Consider the following 24433-nt stretch of genomic DNA (forward strand, 5'->3'; position numbering starts at 1 on the left):
AAATTATATCATTTGTATTCTAACATAGCTATTTGTTGCCTCTACAATTATTATCCAATTGAATGTCTAAGACTAGAATTTTTAAATTTTGTCATTAGCAATTCTTAAGTTCACAAGTCTTTTTTTTTTTTTCTTTTGAGAGGCACAGTCTCACTTTGCTACCCACGCTGGAGTGCAGTGATGCAATCATAGCTCACTGCAGCCTCAAACTCCTGGGCTCAAGCAATCCTCCCACCTCAGTCTCCCAAGTAGCTGGGATTATAGGCATGAGCCACCCTGACTGGATTACAGGTCTTAACAGGTGGATAAACATTGGTTAAATCTAAATACAACAATATAGAAAGCAATTAATGGTAACATGATTTGTAATCCATAGTTATGAGTTTTATACAATATGGAAACATTAATTTTGCTGAAGAAATTTGTCTTTGGTGAACTGCACACACATGTATGTGCATAAAACAGCAACAAAGAAGAAAAAGTAAAAACTTTTCAAATAATGATTCACTCCTAAGAGATGTAAAAAGGCAAATTATTAATGAAAGCTTGCACAGCCCACAGAGAATATGTGTTCTCAACATGTTTTATAAGGCAAAATATTTATATAACTAAATTTGAGGAAAATGCTCTTTTTGTCAAATGCAAACTTCACTTTCCAACAGACTTCACGTGATCGTGCATTGTTGTCATTTAAAACTCATCTTATTTCTTTGCATGCAAATCATGCTCACCACACTCTCCCTTCGTCCACGACTGGCACGATCAGAAGACACAATGCTTGCAGTGTCATCGTTGGTAAACTATAGATATTAAATGCAGATAATGAAAAAGATGCAATTTTGCTATGGTGTTACCTCATTATAAGTACATTAAGGAAGGTTTTGAGATGCGTATGAATAACTATATAAGCAGCATAATTGGTATAATATAGTGGGCACCTTATATATTAATAAAAAAGCTGGTACAAGGCATAATAAACTGTTATTAAAAATCAGGAGACATTTCCAAAAAGCACAAATAAAGTAAAACCTTATATTTTATTTAAGTTACATTAAAGAAAGCCAGGAGCGGTGGCTCATGCCTGTAATCCCAGCACTTTGGGAGGCCAAGGTGGGTGGATTGCTTGAGGTCAGGAGTTCAAGACGAACCTGACCAACATGGTGAAACCCCGTCTCTACTAAAAATACAAAAAATTAGCCGGGTATGGTGGCGGGTGCCTGTAATACCAGCTACTCGGGAGGCTGAGGCAGGAGAATCGCTGGAACCCAGGAGGCGGAGGTTGCAGTGAGCCAAGATCGTGCCATTGCACTCCAGTCTGGGTGGCAGAGCAAGACGCCACCTCAAAAAATTAAAGAAGGGGAGGTGCATAAGTAAGCCAACCAAAACCAGCTAGGGATTTCATACTTTTTAAACCTCTGGGCCCTTTGGGATCCCATCAGGGGTCAACAAATATACTTAATGTTTTTGTTTGACAGAGAAAATAAAAGAATATTTGAAAGCAAAACAATGTAAGTCAATGACAGAAATTCCTACAACAAGGACAACGAAGTGATGGTTCTTATTTTCCTTTATTCATTCCTATGCAGCTAGTGGAGATGTTGCTAACATCACCCTACATGGCTCTGTCATCTTCTTGCTTTACCAGCCAAAGACTCATCTTCGGTATGTGTAGTTTATCTCCATTCTAACATCACTAAGAAACCATTCTGGCATCACTAAAATAGTTATTCTAACCCCAACCTGCAAATGAAATAGGATCTAGCCAGCCTATAAGGACAAGATCCTACGTTTGACTGAAAATATAAGCTGGGTACAGTAATACACACCTGCAGTCCCAGCTACTCAGGAGGCTGAGGCAGGAGGATTACTTGAGCCCAAGAGTTCAAATCTAGCAGGGGCCACATAGAAAGCTACCCTCTCTAAATAAAAATTGAAATTAGGCCAGGCACAGTGGTTCACGCCTGTAATCCCAGCACTTTGGGAGGCCGAGGTGGGTGGACCACCTGAGGTCACAAGTTTGAGGTGGGTGGACCACCTGAGGTCACAAGTTTCATGATTCACAATTTACCTTGCAGATTTACCCATGTAAGTACACAAAAATATACTTGGATAAGAATGGTCATTGTATAAGTGTCTATAGTAGCAAAAATATGACAATCTAATGTCCATCACAGGGAAATGACTTTTTTTTTTTTTTTTTTTGAGATGGAGTTTTGCTCTTGTTGCCCAGGCTGGAGTGCAATGGCGTGATCTTGGCTCACCGCAGCCTCCACCTCCCGGGTTCAAGCAATTCTCCTGCCTCAGCCTCCCGAGTAGCTGGGATTACAGGCATGTGCCACCACGCCAGGCTAATTGTGTATTTTTAGTAGAGGTGGGGTTTCACCATGTTGGTCAGGCTAGTCTCAAACTCCCCATCTCAGGTAATGTGCCCTCGGCCTCCCAAAGTGCTGGGATTACAGGTGTGAGCCACCATGCCCGGACAGGAAATGACTTTTAAAATGTATACTTACGCACTAACGGAATATATTGCCATTAAAAAGAATGTGCTAATATGAAACTACCTCTAAGAGACATGAAGTGGAAAAACTAAGGGACACAGCTTACTTGTTTAAAATTTTTATCAAAAAAAGAAAGAATGAAATAAATTTATAGGTGCTGATACAGAAAGCTACTTTAAATAAAGAAAATATATTGAGGAGCAGTATGTAATATGACCCATTTGCACTCAAAATAAAGAGCACTCATACATGCATAAAATATCTCTGAAAGGTTATTGAAGAACAGAGATTACATTTGGGGAAGGAAAATGGGGAATTTTACTTTGAATTTTCCTTAACTAATATTATTTTTATAAATTTTTAAAAATACTCTAGAAAGATTAGGTAATTATAATTGTCCCAGTTTTGTCTTTCATATAACAATTTTTTTTAATCAGCTTGTTTTATTTCTTCTCCTTTCACTGCACTGATAGAAGTGCTGGCAAGCAGGTGAAATGGCTCAATGTGCAGAATGTAAAGATAGAAAGGAGAAACACAGGATAGTCAACCTATACAATGAATTATCACCACTGAAAGACAAGAAGTTCTACACAAATGAAAATTAAATATAAAAACTTTAAAAATTCTAATGGCACTGGTTAGAGACTCATTTAAGAAATTACATGCTAAGTCACATTTATAGAGAAATCACCAATTATTAGGACAAATTAGTGCTTGAGTTTATGTACTAAGGGAACACCTAATCCATGCACAACAAAGTGAATCACACCATATCCTCAATATTCTAAACAGTGAGTACAGATTAACGCAACAATCAAAAATTTCTACAAAGCATGCAGAGACTAGACAGCTCACCCCTGGACTGCTTCGGGCTGAACTTATTCTTGATGAGTAATAACTGCATTCAGATGGCTATAAAGTTTCCAAGAAGAAAGGTTTTACAACAATGATCACCTCATTATTCTAATGAGAATACATTAGGGACCATTTACCTAACTTGCCCCTGGTTCTCAAGATAAAGGTAACTGTTATTCAGTGGTGTAGAACTCTACCTCATCCCCACCCTCAAGATCCACCAGCCCTTGGCTAGAGGGAGCGAAGAGGAAGGGGATGCCCTGAGAAGTGCTGCTCAGAACTTCTTCAGGAGGAACTAATGAACAAGAAAAGTGGTTTTTCTATGCATTTCCCTAATACTTGAAATCATGATTTCCAGCAGGCATTTTATCACAGCTTGGGTGAGAGTCACAACTGGCTAGCTCAATGACTTGATCACAGCTTAGAGAGTAATTCCAGGTCAGATTAAATGACTTTTTCTTTGTATATTTTTCTTTTTTATTAATTTTTGACTTTTTCTTTGAAAGTAAACTGTGCCCACCCACATTTCCCTCCTCTTCACCACCTTCCCCTATTTAGACTTACAGTTCGAGAACCATATGGGTTATATAATCCACCACTGTACAATGATGCCTAAGGAACAAAGGAAATATCACTTAGCTATTCAGCTTCAAGGTTGTTTTGAAAATGACTTAATGTTTTCACAATACTCAGTACCAAAAAAGTTTTGGAGAATGATATAAGTGTATAGCCTCCCAGAATGAAAACCCTGAAGGCGGTAATACTCATTTATATGCATAAATTGCTATCAACCTTGCACTTCATTTTTTAAAAAACACCCCTGGTTACAGTATTTTCTTTCACCATCATGTTATGAAACTGGGAGAATTAACGTGTACACATTTATCTTCTCAAAAGAGGAAACAGAGCAGGAAAGGAAACTGAGGTACAAAGAGCATTTTGCCTACTACTACAATAAAATTAAGTTATAAAACCTCAGGATCCCAGTCCACTAGAACAGGCCACAACACAACAAACAGCTTGAAAGCAACAAATTCACAGCTCACACATTACACAGAGCTACTGCTTTTACTTTTCTAGTCAGCTTGCTTTATTAGATCCTAGTATCAGAGGCCAAGATCATAACTGTCCCAAAGAAAAACAATATCCTTTCCATAAGCAGCCATCTCACAAAAGTATGTGAGTGTGGTAGGACTCAAGCAAATCTCTCTTCTCTAGATAAAAAAAAACTGATTCTAAGCAAGGGCTACCAACAGCCCTCTGTGAAAGGAATATGTTCATTTTTAATACCCTAAAGTTGTATATTTTAAGCACAGGCAGCACATTCTGCAGTATACATGACACTAAAATCATGTGTCCTTAACTATTTTGGAGAAAAGCTGTCAAGCCATAGAGTTAGCACCATGACATTGACCCCACCAGCAGTGCACACACTGGAAGAGGAAAATACAAACCAGACTGGCACTTCTCAGCAGACCAGAATTTGCAGTAGGAGAGGCCTAAGAAAAAAGTGTATTATTAAACCCCAAAAAAAGCAACTGGTAGCTCTAAAGGCAGAACACTCCTCAGAAAGTACTAACCCTGTCACTCTTATATGTTGCCAGAGGGTCACTGTACAGGGAAGAAGACTGCTAAGAGACAAAAACAAAATAAATAAGCAAAAACAAAAACAAAGATGAATTGGTCTCACCATCATGAATGCAGAGGACTTAAGTTTATGATTTTATACTCCATAATTCATTAGCAATTCCTGAGTGCTTAAGGTAGTTAAGAAACACAAGAAATAAGAAAAACTTAAGTCATTAGAAATTGTTTTGAATATTAATTGTAAGGGATAAGAAACAGTTGGAACAGTTTTCTATAAATTATAAATATGTTTATGTCCCATTGGTCTTCGAGCATTATTGTTAGGATATGGAATGGCAAGTAAGAAAACACTGAGGGAAAGAGGGTCATGGTACCGGGAGTGTGGCAAACAGTGGCCACATCCCACTCACCCAGTTCTTATGATATTTTCAGTGATTTTATGACCAACTCCTAACTGGCTTAGACTGATTTTTGGAGAACCAGATAAATAAGCTCCAAGTTATCTCTACAAACACTCTTTTCCAAATAGATTAGAAAACCTGTTCTTCAAAACAAGCCATGGACAAAGTGCCTTAGTTGAATTAGATAAATTGTACTAGTCAATGAATCCATGCACTAAAAGAACACAGCATGTTTTTAAAGGAATTAAATCTTGCTTTTCCTGATGTCATCTGAGGACATACTTTTCAAGTTCTTTTTCACCAAACCCAATCAGAGATGAAAAATAAGAGTACTTAAGTTGCGTGTGCAGGCTTTTTAAACAAAATTATTTTAAATGTACTGTGTGCCATACACTTAATGTGTCTTAAATGTATGATGTGTCAAATGCCTTTTAAAAAACAAGAGATTCTAACATTAAATAATTACATTCTTCTCATGCCACGTGTTTACATGTTTATATGTAAGCTTTTTTAAAAGGGTACTCACTCTGAAGTATATGGATGCTTACAACTTATTTTGAAATGTATCAAAAACTAAGATGAATTGATGGTTAGAGGGTCAAATAGATAATTATGTGATAAAGGAAATATAATGAATTATATAATCTAAATGATAGGTATGTGATGTTCACTGTATTATTCCTTGAACTTTTTTTGTACATTTAAACATCTTTATTTAAAAATGTCTTTAATGGTACTGATTTATAAACATGATGACTGAATAGTTCCCGTTGTTTAAAGAGACTCCCACAGACTATATAAATTCAGTTACCAAAAACTAGTATATACGTAGCCATTTACAGATTAGTTACAGCTAGTCAAAATGCAAAATGGGGAGATTAGAAATATGTTAAAAGTGAATCAAACACATAAAGCCAAAAAAGTTTAGACAAACCCGAGTGTAGTAGGCAGAGGTGGGTTTGCTATGTCTAAGACTGCTATAGTTTCTCTGGTCAAAGTAGAGGCCACTCTGCAAAAAGCAAAATTAAACACATTTTTCTTAGGCTAAATGTTAATAACCTAACAACACACAAAGGCAAAACTGAACACAAAAAGGCAAAATATGATACTGCCAAATCCCTTCTTCTCCAAAATGTTTTTAAATCATCATATCACATTAAGTCAAAGTGACAATTATTTCAAGCCCCTAAAACAAAGACATTACTAAATTTTTAAATTTAAAAACAAGACAATAAACCCTCAGAGAAAATGGAATGAAAACAATTTATTCTCATGCCATACTTAAGAAAATCCTTGAACACTCCTGGACAACTGAATAATTACCAGTTTTACAATCCATCTGGCAAAGCCACAGAAGTTATTAAAGAGCTATGTATTTGGTTCCAAACATTTCCTAGTCCCATGACTTGTCAAAATAAACTGACAAGTTAAATTACCAAAATGAAAGAGAGAGTACAATAAATATGGTTTGATCTAAAACACTTACGGCAGGTTCATTTATACAATGTACAAAATAAACAATAGTACACATTATAGCTAATTGAGGGAGAGAAAACCATCTATAAAATTCCCTTCCCAACTTCTCTAGCCAACTTTTTTACTCAAGGTTAAGCAAATTTAGGCAATCTCTGACTTAAAGACTCCATCAGTGTTGACAGTGGAGTTGAGGACATCCCTACTCCCACCCCATCCCTATCACCCCTAGCCCTGCCTTCCCACACCACTCCTCACTCCCCACTCACACCCTCAACTAGGCACTAAGGCTCACCTCTCCCCAGAGATCCCAAGACCCTATCTTCCAGGGCCTCTCGTTAATTTCCTCCTCATCACATTCTCCCTTCTCTCCTCCCTTGTACCAACCAAAGCCTTCCAACCCTCTCCCCATTCAACCCATGGGAACCCTGAATTAGCAAGGAGTTGGGACTGCACTTCCTTTGCCAGTACTGTTGCAGCCTAACAGGAAATGGGTGTTCCCAATGTACCAAGTGGGCATTCTGGAGACATTATTTTCCTCACAGAAATTTGTTTAGCAGCCGGGCACTGTGGCTCATGCCTGTAATCCCAGAACTTCGGGAGACAGAGGCGGGCAGATCACCTGGCAAAACCCCATCTCTACAAAAATACAAAAATTAGCCAGGAAGAGTGGCACATGCCTGTAATCCCAGCTACTTGGGAGGCTGAGGCAGGAGAATCGCTTGAACCTGGGAGGTGGAGGTTGCAGTGAGCTGAGATCGCGCCATGCACTCCAGCCTGGGAGACAGAGCGAGACTCCATCTCAAAAAAAAAAAAAAAGAAAAGAAAAAAAGAAAAAGAACAAAGAAGTGTTGTTTCACAAAGTGACTAGAATAAAGATTATATTAATTCTGCAGTTTAATTACATTATAGGTTAAAGAGTTTTCAGCAAGCTAGTATGGAAACTTTGCCATTACATATTTATTGATGCCATTACATATTTATTGAAGAAACTAGAAAATGCATTCCAAGTTCCCAAAACACAAACTTTTAGAATGAAACCTATTTGTGAGTTTAGTTACGGCCCATAATACCACAACTAAATCAATTCAAATTCCTAAAATAAGGATGAGAATCTTACTAAACCTATTCTTGAGGTATATTCCAAAGGACAATTAATAAATGAAAATACTTGTTAATGAGCTTCTTGTGATATAGTACTAACTCTGGCTGCTGGGGTTTGCATATGTTAATACTAAAACTTGCAAATGAAAACAAAATTATTTTTAAATTTCTGATAAATCATGTTTCAGCAGATTATCAAGTTTCAATAATGTCCTAGTAGCACACCAAAGCAATCATAATCCTTAAGTTCCTAACAGTACTTCATGAATTGTGATATGAGAGACAACAGAACTAACCAGTAGGTCTTTATGAGAATCAGAAGACCTCTTCTTCATTCCATGAGAGTGACTGTAAGAATGATTCTGGAAGTAAATATTTCAAGTTAACTTCAATGATTGCATAGCGAAGTTATGAAAATAATAAAATTCATCTTCAAATTATATACACAAAGGTCTATATGAGATACACAATAGTTTACATGCAATTTATTTCCCAAAGGTTAGTAAACAATTCACTGCACTTTACTAGCTAGTCTACCTGGCCTCTCTACACATCTGCATTCCTCCCTCACCTCCCTCTGTGCCAAGCATCTGTGTGTCTGGCCAGCTAAAGAAAACTTGATTAGAACTAAGAACCAGGCAGAATATTTGTGGAGACCTTCACACCACACTTGAGTCCCTCTGACTTCTTTTTTTTCTTTTTCAATAGAAACAGGGTCTCACTCTGTCACCCAGACAGGGGTATAGTGGTACAATCATGGCTCACTGCAGCCTAGAACTCCTGGACTCCTGCCACAGTCTCCTGAGTAGGTAGGACCACAGGCATGTACCACTACACCCAGCTAATTTGGGGTTGGGGGAACAGGTAGAGACAATGTCTTGCTATGTTGTCTAGGATGGTCTTGAACTCTTGGCCTCAAGTGATCCTCCTGCCTCAACCTCCGGAAATGCTGGGATTACAGGCATGAGACACCACTCCTGGCTAAGGGTATAGGTAACAAGATAATTCATTTCCTTCTATAGTCTTCCTTACCTAAAGGTCAAAAAGCAATCTTTTGGAACAATTAAAACAGGACTGAGAGAACAAAGAACATGACATTAAACTGTCCCAGACAGTACTCTTAACCCAAATTAGTGAATCCACAGTATGTAATGCTCAGGAGGAAAACAACCAACATGGTATGGATTGCCCAGCATACCATAAATGGTCACCTTATAAAAGGGTCCCTTGAAGACAGGATTGTCTCAATACCTAACTTTTCCTAGGAGTACACAGCCAAGTACATATGGGGAAATTAAGGCTAGCAATACTACTAAATAGGTAAATTGGTAGATAAGAAATCTAATCTAGGTACGTACTACTTGCCTGAAATAAGACAGTGCGGCTAGAAGTGCCCTACCTATCAAGAGCCAAAGGCAACAGACTGCTCTAGGTAAACCATCTCACATATATATAGCTGTATTCCCAATCAATGATTAAAAACTCATTTTTCTTTTTTTTTTGAATATGCATCTTTTTATACATTACTCTGAATATTTTAAGAGATGTCTATGTAATTTAGAAACTCAGGCAACCTATTGACAAAATATTAACCCAAGAAAAACAAGCTATAACTTAAATTCCTTGGTTAATGACATACCATAAAAAACTAACCAAATCAAACCAAAATGTTTGGACATAACTGATGTCTTAGGTGTCCTCTAACACTACTGGATGTTTTCTATCTAGCAACTTCACACCTGCTAGCTTTGTGACATATGACATAAAACACAGTTTGGGCTTGTGCTCAACATGAAGACAAGTTTCTAACAGTGTTAGAATGACAATGAGTATATGTTAGGTGGGTGGCTCATCATTTTAAGAAAAGATATATTACTACCAGCTGGGCATGATGGCTCACACATGTAATCCCATCACTTTGGGAGGCCAAGGTGGGAGGATCACTTGAGACCAAAAGTTCGAGACCAGCCTGGACAGCATAGCAAAACCCCATCTCTACAAAAAAAATAAAACAATTAGCTGGGCATGGTGGCACATGTTTATAGTACTCGCTACTCAGAAGGCTGAGGTGGGAGGATCCCTTGAATCCAGGAGTTCAAGGTTGCAGTCAGTAAGCTATGATTGCACCACTGCACTCCAGCCTGGTTGACAGAGAGGGACCCCATCTTTAAAATTAAAAAAAAAAAAAAAGATATTACTACCAATCCTAGTCCTCAATAGATAAGAATAACTTGTGTCTAATTCTGAAATCCTAAAGAAAAAAATTACTATTCATGCCACAACCACAAAACATTAGCTTTTTGCTTTGTTAGTCACACATTTTCCCCAAAAGTTCGTAACAAAGCCATGAAAGTTAGTCATATTCTATAATTAGCATCAACAGATGTTCATAAAGTAAAATTCCACATATAACACAAAGTCATGCGCTACATACTAATGATGAAAGTCTTGATGATCTATCCTTGAACATATCATACTGGGTTTCAGCAAAACATGAAAGTTGGTTTGTTTCCAAATTCAGAAATATAAAGAAGAGAAGAAGTAATATTTGAGGTTATTTTAAAAATCCAGCACTATTTTAAAATAAAAAAGTATTAAACATGAAAGCTAATCCAGTTGAATTAAAAAATATCCTTCCTCCTACTTTTTCCTAGTATAAAGTATTGCTAAACTGTATGTATATTCAAAACTGTATGTTTATTTTTCTTTTAAACAACAAAATTCATAATCAGTAATAGTGATATGATTCAATCTCAGTACACTATAGCACAAAACATCCTAAGGGAGCCTTTAAATACAAGAATTAAGCATTCTAAAGTCAAAAATGCTTTTTAAGAAAATTATTATCACTTTTAACATCATTTCCTATTGTCTGAAAAATGGCAAAAGCAAAGGAGGAACAGGCAATGAGGCAAGCTGACATAACAAGCATGGTCAAGCTTACAAAAGAACAATTGCAGCACCAAGATGGGGAACATTCCCTTGGATCTGCTTGTGAACAAACACCTAAAAATGTCCTTCCTCAAGAAAATGCCGATTTCTCATTTTGAGAAATCTGGTCAATATGTGAACTGCACACTATACATACAGGTGTGACACTGAATATAAATCAAAGAAAAATATACAAAACTCGTAAGACCAGAACACCCACATTTCATGTAGGATCCTTTTTAAAAGTAAGATAATATATGTAATACCACATTTCAAATCCAGGGAAGAAAAACTAAATAGTAACTACATAGATTTATGGTTTTCACACATCGTTTCTTAAGCATTCTAGTTTATATTTTTAAGCTGTCTACCCAGAAAGTCATATACAAAACAAATAAAAGCAATGAACAAGTTCCTCAGGTAGTTTAAATACTAATTGTTTGATAAAAATATCTTTCTTTTCCAACTCTTATATTCATTTAAAATTTTAAGGAATACTATTCAAAAACCCAATCTAAAGTAACGTTTTCATAAGGATAGGTTGCAATTCATCGGTAGTTCATAAAATCAACTTAGTAGGGTCAACCAGCTTTTTTTGAGACAGGGTTTCACTCTTTTGCCCAGGTTGGAGTACAATAGCTTGATCATAGTTCACTGCAACATCGAACTCCTGGGTTCAAGTGATCCTCCCACTTCAGGCTCCCAAGTACCTGGAACTACAGAACTACAGGCACATGCCACCATACTTACCTAATTTTTTTTTTTTAATTTTAGGAGATGGGGTCTTGCTATGTTGCCCAGGTTGGTCTTGAACTCCTGGGCTCAAGCAATTCTCCTACCTCAGCCTTCCAAAGGGCTGGGATTACAGGCAGAGGCCACTGTACCCTGCCCTCAACCAGCATTTTAAAAACTAAACTAGAAGAGAAAATATTAGAGGGTGTTGTGCAAAGTAAGTGCAAATATTATTTTGTGAAACTTTTGTTTCAATAATGTATTTTCTATACTTTTACATATATACAAATCCACATGCATGAATCTTCATGTGTATACTGACTTATGGTGTAAAATGTATTTCTTGTTGTAGAGATCACAATTTTTAAAAAGCTTAAAATATATTAGAAAATCAAAGTATATAATCTAGTTCTAATAAGACATTAAAATAATAGTTCAGTCAGAATAAAGCCCTTCCATTCATGCCTAATGAAATGGTCATTTACAAAAAACATTGCAGAAACCTCAAAAAATAAATTCCATAAGTATCAGACTAAGTGGTACCATTTTACCACTGGTATAAATTCACTGAAAATGTTATTGTAATAAATACCAATTTTATTGGAGCAAAATATCTGTACTGCATGCTTTTCTTATATTATCCTGAAACTAACAGAAAACACAATAAAAAATATTATTATTGCATGTGTAACAAAATCTTGTTACAAAATTTTCTAAAATGTGTAATAGTATGCATTTAAACTGTGTAGTAGTAAAATGTCACTTACCATGGAGAGACACTTCCCCAAAAATAAAGTTGCTTCTCTATAGAAATTTCTAAATTAAAAAAAATCTAACCCTTTTGTTTAAAAAAAAAAAAAAAAAACCTCCATGACCAAAACATATTACTCAAGTCACACATTCTAGCAGATAAGCTATTCCATCCTCCAAATAAGGTAAGTTCATGGAAAAGAGTAGCTGTCTTTCCTCTTATCATCCTCTCTGTAGCACCAGTGGCATTTTACACAGGCATAGTATTTAACAAGCCAAATTGGAATTAACCTGTTTCAATTTTCCTTTTCCAAAATATAATGTAGAATTCAGCTGGTTTAAAAAAAAATGTTGAATCTATCTGGTAGGAAAATCCATAATTTGGGCATACCAATTTCTACTAGAACAATGGGCAAACAAAAAAAGTCACCCCAGTAAGTAAAAGTTGGCCTTTATATTGTTGTAAAGAAAAGAAAGATTCATCAAAGGAGGTAAAAGTGAAAATAGTAAGGGCTCATTTCCAATTTTTTGATGCTACAACCATAGAGAAAAAAGAAAATTTTTTTAACTTTAAAAGTTAAAAAAAATCCAAAATTTGCTATTGTAATCTTTTAAAGAAATTTTAACTGTCAAACTTGCCTGAAAGTTTTCATTAGGAAACAAACTAGAAAGAAAGTACATACAGTGAACAAAGTTCAGCAAGTGTCAATCTCTATTAGAATGTACCTATTACTCAAATATCAAGGACACTGAAAGTCAAAAGTGAATGCATAACACTAATACCACACATTTTCCTGGGCTACACACCATAGTGTCTTTCCTTTTGGGTGTACTGGCTCTACTCCAAAGTGTCCCAGTTATATCCTTTGATGGGTTCTTCAATAGAATTAAACAGTGTAATAGTAAATAATAAAACACAAAATTGTAAGTATATTTTAAAAATTAAATTCATTAAAATTATACCAAGGCTACTGGTATATAAATAGTAACTAAATACATGCAACAGTAAAAATCTCCACCAATGAGAAAAGGCAATGTATCCCTACTGCTCTGATTCAATCAAGATCACTTTTTCTTCGTTTTTATGCTGTGGCACAATCAACGCTCACTGCAGCCTCGACTTCCCGGACAGCTCCCACCTCAGCCTCCCAACTGGCTGAGACCACAGGCATGCAGCACCACACCCAGCTAATTTATTTTATTTGTATTTATTTATTTTTAGTAGATACAAGGTCTCACTACTTTGCCCAGGCTGATCTCAAACTCCTGGGTGATTCTGCTGCATCAGCCTCCCAAAGTGCTGGGATGAAAGGCGTGAGCCACTGTGCCTGGCCAAGATCACTTCATTTTCTAATTTTGGATCTCTACCTTACTGTCTTCTTGTATTTCAATGTATAAAGCAATGACCAAGCAGCTACTAATGTTCTGCACTATTAATAATCCAATCATTATACAAAACTAATAGACACAGATTGTTTCAATTCTAAATTCCTAACTTTGATTTAATCTTCCCTCCCCCAATCCTACCATTCACAGTCTTGAACTACCTTTGCTGTTTTTATTTTTATACATAATGTCTATAGCACTGACACCAACATTTCCAGCCCATATAGCTTCTGGTAAGCCACCTTTCAAAAAGATAGTATATGAAAGTTAATTGGACAAAAGGAGAAATCTAAAGTCCTAAGAATGCAGCATAAGACCATAAATATATCCACCTCACATTCAGGTACTGCTAATGTTCACACATCAAATACTACGTTCAAAAAGTATTAGACCTCTTAGTACACGGCCTTAAGTTTTAAAAATAACTGGCTGAGAAATGCATAACTCCAAAATTATATAGCAAACCACAAAGAAATTTAGGTCAGTGTTTAGGCCATCTACAGAGGACAAAAGTTGTCTAACAATTCAGCTTAATGGAAAAATTATTTTAAAAGCAAATAATTTGATGAAAACTTAGAACTCTCAATATTATTTGGGTAAAACAGAAAAAGTTTTATCTCAATTATATTTCTTTTAAATGAAATTAGTAGTGAGCCTTCAGACTTGTTTCCAGGAAAGTCTAAACATTTAAACTGTGTTAGATGTGCACTCACAGAGAGTAATGTACTAGAATCTCCTCTAGGATGTAAAACTTTTATTAATTTTTACATTTATACATTGACATTTTTAAATACTGGGAGTTTTATTCTATCCCATAGTAACAAATTTTCAAAATCAACATAATGAAATTAAATACTGGAGTTATATCTTAAATTTGTTTAATGATACAAATGCCATAAAAATAAAATCATCCTGATTATATACATTCTGGTATATAGTTATTATCGGTTTAACTGCAGATTCCTTTTTTGTTTGCAGATTTGTTTTAAAGGCCCCCAAATGTTCAAATTTTGCTGGTTCTACCTTTAAGTTAAACAAATATATAATCAAATTTCCTAAGGTCACATACAAATTTATAAATAACCGGCTTAATAACAACTGTGTGAAAATACACACTACGAACATTATAATGAAAAGCAAATGAAAAAGCCATAAATACAAGAAGAGGATTATTTTCACAGCCTTTGAGACTTAACTTTAAAGCTTTTATTGACTGACTCCCTGCATGATTCTTTACAAAATATTTATTTTAATTTTTATTTTGAAACAGAGTATCACTCTGTCACCCAGGCTGGAGTGCAGTGGCATGATCTCAGCTCACTGCAACCTCCGCCCACGGATTCAACTGATTCTCATGCCTCAGCCTCCCAAGTAGCTGGGATTACAGGCGTGAGCCACTACACCCGGCTAATTTTTGTATTTTTAGTAGAGACAGGGGTTTTTGCCACGTTGGCCAGGTTGGTCTGGAACTCTGAACCTCAGGTGATCTGCTCGCCTCAGTGTCCCAAAGTGCTGGGATTACAGATGTGAGCCACCGCTCCCGGCCTTTTCAAAATATTTAAAGAGAAAAAAACATACTTCTCCAGGGAGAAGTATGATGAATTCACTATTAAAATTTTTCTACTGTAAAATCATTTATAAGCTGCCAATTATCTTAGATTTCTGTAAAGATCTGTTAATATTCTTTTTTTTTTTTTTTTTTGAGATGGAGTTTTGCTCTTGTTGCCTAGGCTGGAGTGCAATGGCGAATCTTGGCTCACTGCAACCTCCGCGTTCCAGGTTCAAGCAATTCTCCTGCTTCAGCCTCCCAAGTAACTGGGATTACAGGCATGCGCCACCACACCCGGCTAATTTTGTATTTTCAGTAGAGACAGGTTTCACCATGTTAGCCAGGCTGGTCTTGAACTCCCGATCTCAGGTGATCCACCCGCCTTGGCCTCCCAACGTGCTGGGATTACAGGTGTGAGCCACCGTGCCTGGCCAATATTCTTAAAAATCTAAAGTTTTATAACTAAAATATTCCTGATTTAGTAACCAGCTTAGTAACTTACTCTAAAAAGACAGTACATTACATTCACCAAGAAAAATAACCAGCCTGGAGAACATTCACCAAGAAAAACAGCCAGCCTGGAGTTTATATTTGTGAATATAAACATGTCAATAACTAGTATGCTAGAGCACACTCAGTTTATTAGAGTCTATTTTTATCATTTATACAAGGTAGAAAGAAAATTACAGTCAGGGAAAACTAACAAATAGAGACTTTAACATGAAAGATCATTTTACTGATTAAGAAAACTACATGGAAGTATACATACAGCATTGTAACCAAAATGCAATTGTACCCTAAAAGCTATTAAAATAAAAAAAAAATTTAAATAAAATAAAATGGAAAAAAAGAAAGTATACATACAGCATTATCAATGTGCAAAATAAAAGTGCTGCTTTAAGGTGTAAAGCATACTTTTTTAAGAGAGAAATTAGGGTCTTGGCATAATACAAGGGTTTTTAAGGAGCAACTTCTCCTTCCTCCTGACTTATAACAATCCATGCAAAAAACAACCTGGGGCATTCTATAAAATGTTAATCAAAATGTCAAAGCATGATAATTCCTATACATATTCAGGGAACTTTTCAAATCAGTTGTTCAAATTTTCCACATAATAAAATTACAATTAATCATCCAAGCCCCAAAGCTATTTTGCATTTAATTGTCATTTTTTAAGATATGAAAGTAGGAAAAGTCTGAAAGTTAGAACCAAACAAATGTTATTCTACAAGATCAATCTTAATTATTTTGTGATACTTTTCCAAAATCAAAGGTCCTTCTATAGAAAAAGAGATTAGACCCATGTTAATAGATTAAAGTATTCATGATTTTAGAGTTGATTTACTTATGACAATAATTTGAAAGAAAGCATCATTTTCCAATGAAAGGTCTTTGCCAATATTTTATACTTCTTTTAAAAACGCAAAGAAATACATGAACATTGTCAGATTGTTTAGGCAACATTATTGAAGAAAGCTCACACGTAAGCTTTGTATTGTGTAGACAAGTTAAAATACCAACCCTGTGACTGCCAACACTTCGAATGGACAATGCATCCTCAACTCCCTGATAAAAATAAAAATAAACACAGTAAAAGTTTGTGAGTGATTACATTAAGCTAATGAGGAAAAGTATTAGAGGCAAGTGTATAGGTTATTACAAACCAGATAAGGACGATGGTGACTGGACCGGTGGGAATACCTGGCCCTTTCCGAATCTTCCTGGGAAAGGAGAAAGTACATGAAGAGTTAATCACTGAATAGACAGTTGTTTATCAGAACAACTGAGCAAAGAGCAGTCAGTTAACAGCACAGCAACAACTCCTGAGAGCAGGCAGGTTTGGATAACTTATCTTACGGGCTGCCACATTCGTGTGTGTGTGTGTGTGTGTGTGTGTGTAAGTTTCAATATAGCAGTACTAGTTTTCTTTTCTTTCTTTTTTTTTTAATTATACTTTAAGTTCTATGGTACATGTGCACAACATGCAGGTTTGTAACATATGTATACATGTGCCATGTTGGTGTGCTGCACCCATTAACTCATTATTTACATTAGGTATATCTCCTAATGCTATCCCTCCCCCCTCCCCCCACCCCACAACAAGCCCTATGTGTGATGTTCCCCTTCCTGTGTCCAAGTGTTCTCATTGTTCAATTCCCACCTATGAGTGAGAACACGCAGCGTTTGGTTTTTTGTCCTTGCGACAGTTTGCTGAGAATGATGGTTTCCAGCTTCATCCATGTCCCTACAAAGGACATGAACTCATCCTTTTTTATGCCTGCATAGTATTCCATGGTGTGTATGTGTGGGGCGGTCACATTCTTTGGTTGGAAAGAAAGTAGAAATAATCTTGGCAATGTTCCTATTTTATCAGGCGTATGTATGTCAGACCACTTGGAATGGTCTGTATAAGACCAAGAGAATTCAATATAAAAATGTGCAAGTATACTTAACAAAGAGAACTTGAGTTCAGCATTAAAAAAAGACATTAATCTATTTTTTTCATTGTGATCATCAGTTTATGCAGGTAGGAAGAAGTGTTTACATTATCACTGATGTATTTTAAGACACTATATGATTCTAAAAATACTTGGATTATAATTTTGCACTTACTGTAAAGATTTTTTTTCACCACTCTAACTAGAAAAGAACTAACTGAAACAGAGCCCGATTGTGTTGTTAATAGGAAAAACTACTTACATCTAGAAGTAATTACATATATATTTTAGAGTTGGTCAAGTTATCTCGAATAATGCCATAAGCAGATTTTTTTAAAAAAATGATTGCAGCCTAACAGTTGACTAAATTAAATGTAATTCTAAACTTTTCCACATTTAGCTATTAGCAATGGAGCATTAAGGCCTGAGTCATGTGAGATAAAATGGCTAGTCCCTAAAACCTAATCATCTCAAACAGTAAGGAATTTCTGATCTTTCAGAATTTCAAGTCCAAAGTGTTAAAGTAATGTGTGCTGACTGAAAATCTATACATTACTGACCAACTGGGTTCATAGCTTATCAATGCTGTATTTTTGCAAAATGAATCAATGCCTCAAAACTCCCTGGTTGACATCTGCTGTGACTGATGCCCTTGACCAAATCTATGCTGAAGTCTGTTTATAAGCACTACTATGATTCAATTTCTAATCAGGTATTCTGATCTTTAGGAATTCGTCACTGATTTACTGTTGTTGTTGTTGTTGTTGTTGTTGTTGTTGTTGTTTGAGACAGAGTCTCGCTCTGTCGCCTAGGCTGGAATGCAGTGGCGCGACCTCAGTTCATGGCAACCTCAGCCTCCTGGATTCGAGCAATTCTCGTGCTTTGGCCCCCTACTAAGTAGCTGGGACCACAGGCACCCACCACCACACCCGGCTACTTTTTGTTTTAGCAGAGATGGGGTTTCGCCATGTTGGCCAGGCTGGTCTCGAATTCCTGACCTCAAGGGATCTGCCCGCCTCGGCCTTCCAAAGTGCTGGTATTACAGGCGTGAGCCACCATGCCTGGCTACTGATTTACATTTTTTATTATGCAATAGACACATGTAGTCTGCAAGAAGCCAAGAAAATTTCTTCCCTTTCTTTATCAACCACGAAAGTTTTGGGGGCATGTGTGTTAGCCTAGAAGGGCAGGTACAGCTTAGTAAGTGGTAATCAGTTCTAGGCTACTTAGTTTGGTTAGTTCAAAAAGCCTTTACTATAAGGTGAGTTAACTCAACATGCCTCTTCCAATATTATTTGGGGTACTAGGGTAAATACGGTTTAATGTCTAATCTTCCCTTTATTCTAGCCTTTTTTCCATTCCATCTATCACACAGAGCATTTTCAAAAATCTCACCTAAAGAGCATATCCCATTAAAGATGCAGCAAAGACAGATGAAGTCATACTTTCAATTATGCCCCTTATATTAATAAAAACAATTATAAATTAAAATACCTTATTAAGTATTGATACATAGTACCTCTATATTTAAACAGCTTTTCTTGCTCCATTTGAAAAATTGGCCTAAAAAGACTTCTGAAAACTACAGAATAAAATATAAACCCCCATACAGGTCAGTTAATTTGGACAGAGAGTATAGTTTATTCCACAGTCACAGACTATACCTTAAATAAGCACTGTCCAATACAACTTTCTCTGACCATGGAAATATTCTATATTTGTGCTAATGTAGTACCCACTGGCCACACGTGGCTACTGAGCACTTGAAATGCAACTGAGAAAACAAATTTTAAATTTTATTTAATTTTAGTCAATTTAAATTTAAATTTAATTACCTACATGGGGCTACCATACTTGACAGCACTTCTCTAAACCTATTTGACAAATATGTTTACGTAAAACTGTAAGGCAAGCTCAAGGCAAATTTTAATTATACCAAAAACGTTCAAAACACATATTCTACTAAGAGCCTGCCAAGTAGGACCACTCTCATATAGAAAGGCAAAACATTTGGGTCATTTTTAATTACTTCTACCTTGAATACTTTTGCACAGTGGCAAACATGAGGGAAACAGACCCTGGTAGCAACGATATAAAGTGACCCTGGTAGCAATTCTATTTTTAAGAGCTAGAAGAGTCCTTAGAGATCATCCAGTCTGACCCCTTCATTTTGCAGTAAGAAAGTTGCAGCACAGAAGGATTAAGTAAGAATCTATGAGATCATAAAGCTGAGACCAGCATTTAGACGTTTTTATTCACCAGACAACTGAACTGTAAAGATAACATCCTATACTGGCTAAATTTCCACCAATTACATAAGAAAAAAAGAAAGAAAATGGCAAGGTATTCTGGTTTTTACTCAGAGATTCTTCCTTCTCTGGAAGAACAAAAAGTTTCATTTGCCAGGTATTTCTAGAGCACTATTTATATTGCCAATAGGTTTCTCTTGAAGAAATTATACCAGTGGACAAAGATAATAGATTACAGCAAACTGTGTTCTTAGGTGCCAGTTACAAGGTGTATCCCTCTATTCCACAGTGAGGAAAATAATACATCGTCATTATCCCAAAAGTCCTTATTAGCACTAAAGCACTAAAGACCGGACAAACAGTACAACGCCTTAAAAAAAAAAGACATGTATTTGTTCAAAATGCTGTTTTGATACATTTAATGAAAATGAAATATACTCTTTGTTTTTAAACGTTCACCTGAAGGGAGGATGAACGGTTCTATTAAAAGAAAACCACAGTCCCATGAATATACCTGGCCATCTTTTCTTTCAACAAATAGTATTTGTTACTAAGTTGACACTAAAGTCATTCCTTCAGTTTCAAATTAGAAGGAACTTCAAAAACCGTATTTACTCTTCAAGACATGCATTTACTCTTTCAGAATCACCACTGATTAAGAAAGACACCCAGTTTAAAAATAGAATCATTGGGTTCATGGAAAGTTGACTAAACTAACACTAATGGGAGGCCCAGGAAGGTGTGGGTCCTTTTCTTCCTGGTCCTTTCACCTTCCAGCACATTACCAGGTGTGGCACTCTCTCATACCTTCAAATACTGGTTCTGCCAATGACTATGCAAGTTATTTACTTCACCAATTCTTTATAAACATGTCTATAAAATTGAGACAGTAATACTGTCTTATAATGTGAAATAAAAACCTATGTAAAAAGTCCTAGCACAGTGCTGATATACAGTATGCACTCAAAGTTGGACTCATTTCTGAGCTTCCTTCCTTTTCATTCCCTATTCATGTCCCAACATCACACTCCCACCCAAAAAAAGGTATTATAATTAGGGGAAATTACAAATATAGGAAAATTTCCTTCCTTCTAGTAACTGACAATCCTATTGTGGATTGTGTGTGTATGCATCATTTATTTTACTATAAATATTAGCCATTTATATTTTGTATTGTAACTATTACATGCCAACTTCTGCTTATGGGCTCACAGATAAAGCAGCCAGAGAGACAAAGATAAATGAGCAGAAGAATCAGTTTAATTTTTTTCTTTTTTTCTTTTTCTTTTTATTTATTTTGTTTACCTTCAACCAACTCACACCAAAGAATCAGTTTTTTGTTGTTGTTGTTGTTTGTTTGTTTGTTTGTTTGAGACACAGTCTCACTCTGTTGCCCAGGCTAGAGTGCAGTGGCACAATCTTGGCTTACTGCAACCTCCGCCTCCCAGGTTCAAGCGATTCTCCTGCCTCAGCCTCCCTGAGTAGCTGGGATTACAGGCGCCCACCAGCGTGCCTGGCTAATTTTTGTATTTTTGGTAGAGACGGGGTTTCACCATGTTGGCCAGGCTGGTCTCAAACTCCTGACCTCAGGTAATCCACCTGCCTCGGCCTCCCAAAGTGCTGGGATTACAGGCATGGGCCACTATGCCCAGACCCAAAGAATCAGTTTTAACAGGGTAAAAGCAAGTGTCAGAACGGGTTAGAAGTGATAATTATTCCCATCTGAAAAGAAATGCCACTTTCTCTGCAGGTCCAAGTCCTGCCCATAAATCAAGACTTGGATTAGTCACTACCTGAATTTTAAAACTCTAGCCCAAAGGTCACCCCTTTCAATGAAAATCTAGCGTACTCACTGCCTAAACTATACACATTTCACAGAGGTTTAAAAAAAAAAAAAGATTTGGCTGGGCGCGGTGGCTCACACCTGTAATCCCAGCACTTTGAGAGGCCGAGGCGGGCGGATCACCTGAGGTCAGTAGTTCGAGACCAGCCTGGCCAACACGATGAAACCCTGTCTCTACTAAAAATACAAAAATCAGCTGGGCATGGTGGCGGGCGCCTGTAATCCCAGCTACTTGAGATGCTGAGGCAGGAGAATCGCTTGAACCCAGGAGACGGAGGTTGCAGTGAGCTGAGATTGTGCCACTGCACTCCAGCCTGGACAACAAGCGCGAAACTCCATCTCAAAAAAAAAAAAAAAGAAAGAAAGAAAGTTGCTTGTTTAGCAGCAATCAGACAGTGGTTCTTAACCCTTTAGGAATTACAGACTACTTTGAGAATCTGACAATAAAAATACCTGTGGGCATTTCCCATAAAAATAATTACATTTGAAAGTCTGCAGTAGAATTTAAGGCTTCATATCCCTCTCCCAAGCCTAGTCATATACCAAGTTAAGAAGCCCTGTAATAGGAGACAGTGGGGAACTTACCAAGCCTAAAAAAAAGTTCAAATTTAGGAATGATTCACATTATCTAACATTTTACTGATTCACAATTTGTTTTTATAGCTAACAAATTTGAGAGTAGTGGTAGAGAACTTAAAAAGGACCTGAAGGAGTTGATATAATAAGAGTAATTTTCAGAGGAAATGAAAAGAATTACTTGGGTCATCTTTCAATGAAGACCATGTGGACTTATTTTTTTAAAAAAAAAAAAGGGGAGAGAGAAGGGGGGAAGAAAAGAACAAACCCATAAAAAGAAAACACACATTCATTTTCTCACTCTTTCTTGATCAGGAGCATTCATGAGATGAAGGTGAGGATACTGACTACAACATAAAATGGCAGGACTCCAAGTATACCTCTGGTCCACTATAGACAGAATAGACACCCTGACCTTTAGGTTCACACAGGCCAAACACTCCTACTTTGCAAACTATTAGTTAATGTTTTACTTCAAGACTGCATTATTTCAGCAATTGATCACAACATGCAGGACAGGCAATACTGGCCTACCAGCCACTTCTGAATCTGTCCCCACTTCCGATCAAAGGAATGAAGAGAGTACTAGAAATGCAAAAATTTCATAAACCAAATAGTTTCTAACATATTGCATTCTCCAAAAACCTTAAATTAATCATACACATTTTCCCTAAAGAACAATGATAGCTGACTCAAAGTTACACATTCAAAATACAGAAAATTAGTAAGCTAAATATGTTCAATAGTAAGAGATGCATGTTTCCCTGTAGTTTAGAGAACTGTAAATAGAACTTACATTTAATAACTGTCTCATTCACTTATTTATTTATTATTATTATTTTTTTTCTGAGACAGGATCTCACTTAGTTGCCCAGGCTGGAATGCAGTGGTGCCATCATAGCTCACTACAACTTCAAACTCCCAGGCTCAAGTGATCCTCCACTTCAGCTTATCCACTTATTATTATATTTAGTATAATTTTAGGAGTAAAAAGACAACAGATTGCAACACTTCCTCTTCAAGAACTGCATTCCATATTTGAAACTATACATGAGGTTAAAAGAAAATTAGCAACATGTCAATTGTTAGTGTTTTTCTTGAGCTGTGACAATATAAAATATTTACATTGCTTTTTAACCTGCTCGCAGAAAATTCACCACCAAAATCAAAAGAAAGTGTTTAATACTGTCCTATAGGCTTTTGCCCCTTCATACTACTACAACATCAAAAATATTTATTATGGGAATTTTCAGGACCAAGTCAATGTCAGAAAAGTAAAAGCATATTTATTTCATTTTAATCAGCCCAATTTCCATATGCCTATTCTTAAAAATTATTTTCTTGTTTTCCTTTCTGATAAAAGTATACTGAAAGTTTGTAAATTATAGAAAAGTATAGAAAGAAAGTAAAACCAACAATAATTCCACCACAGACAAACTGCAGTATTAATAATCACTTCCTTCTAGTAGTTTTTTGATGCTATATATGGATACTGGTTTTTGTAATATAAAATTGGGGTCCTACAAATTTTATTGTTTTGGTTTGCTTTTATCTCATATTCTTACATATTTTCCTCTATTATTAAATATGTTTTAAAATTGTAAGTCTGAATGACTTTACAGTGTTTTACTATATAGATATCATAATATAATTAATCCAAATTTTAGGACAATTAAAGCTACACTACACTTTGTCATTGCTAAAGCTACCTTAGCTAATGTAAGTAAAGCACTCATAATACTAGTAACTTATAACAATGGACACGATAATAGCTATAAATGTGTTTGTTGTTACTACTTAAAACAAATATCACATTTAATTTGCTGGCACAGAATGGCTTGATAAAATACATACATCAGTTTATACTATTTTCAATGTTTCAAAGGAAACCAGATTCACATCAGAATAAACTAGCCAAGTACTGATTTTGGGGGAGACAAATATGAAATTAGGGTTATTCCCTCAAATTACCTCTTTTTGTTGCCGTTCCAGTTCTCTCATGCGTATATCTCTTGCTTCTGCCCGGGCAGCCCGTTTTGCTGCCAGCCTTGCCTCTGCCTG

The 24433-nt window shown here is 36.2% G+C and overlaps 1 protein-coding gene across 30 annotated transcripts in view; it reads right to left on the reverse strand.

The window, feature by feature from the left end:
* The window catches only part of LRRFIP2 (LRR binding FLII interacting protein 2), a 133027-nt gene that overhangs the window by 52093 nt on the left and 56501 nt on the right, over window positions 1–24433 (reverse strand). For 26 of the 30 annotated variants that reach the window (XM_055109650.2, XM_055109647.2, XM_055109645.2 and 23 more), the window contains one exon: window positions 24344–24430. In XM_055109650.2, the coding sequence (XP_054965625.1) occupies window positions 24344–24430 (87 nt within the window). Of the gene's footprint in view, window positions 1–731; window positions 801–3353; window positions 3411–3917; window positions 3966–4807; window positions 4853–4933; window positions 4985–6275; window positions 6351–8214; window positions 8281–10352; window positions 10395–16787; window positions 16833–16930; window positions 16988–24343; window positions 24431–24433 lie in introns of all 30 variants that reach the window. The other 4 variants (XM_057301685.2, XM_024928256.4, XM_024928251.4 and 1 more) reach the window with 2 other exon arrangements.

This window comes from Pan paniscus, chromosome 2 (genome assembly GCF_029289425.2).
Source record: "Pan paniscus chromosome 2, NHGRI_mPanPan1-v2.0_pri, whole genome shotgun sequence".
Classification (NCBI taxonomy): domain Eukaryota; kingdom Metazoa; phylum Chordata; class Mammalia; order Primates; family Hominidae; genus Pan; species Pan paniscus.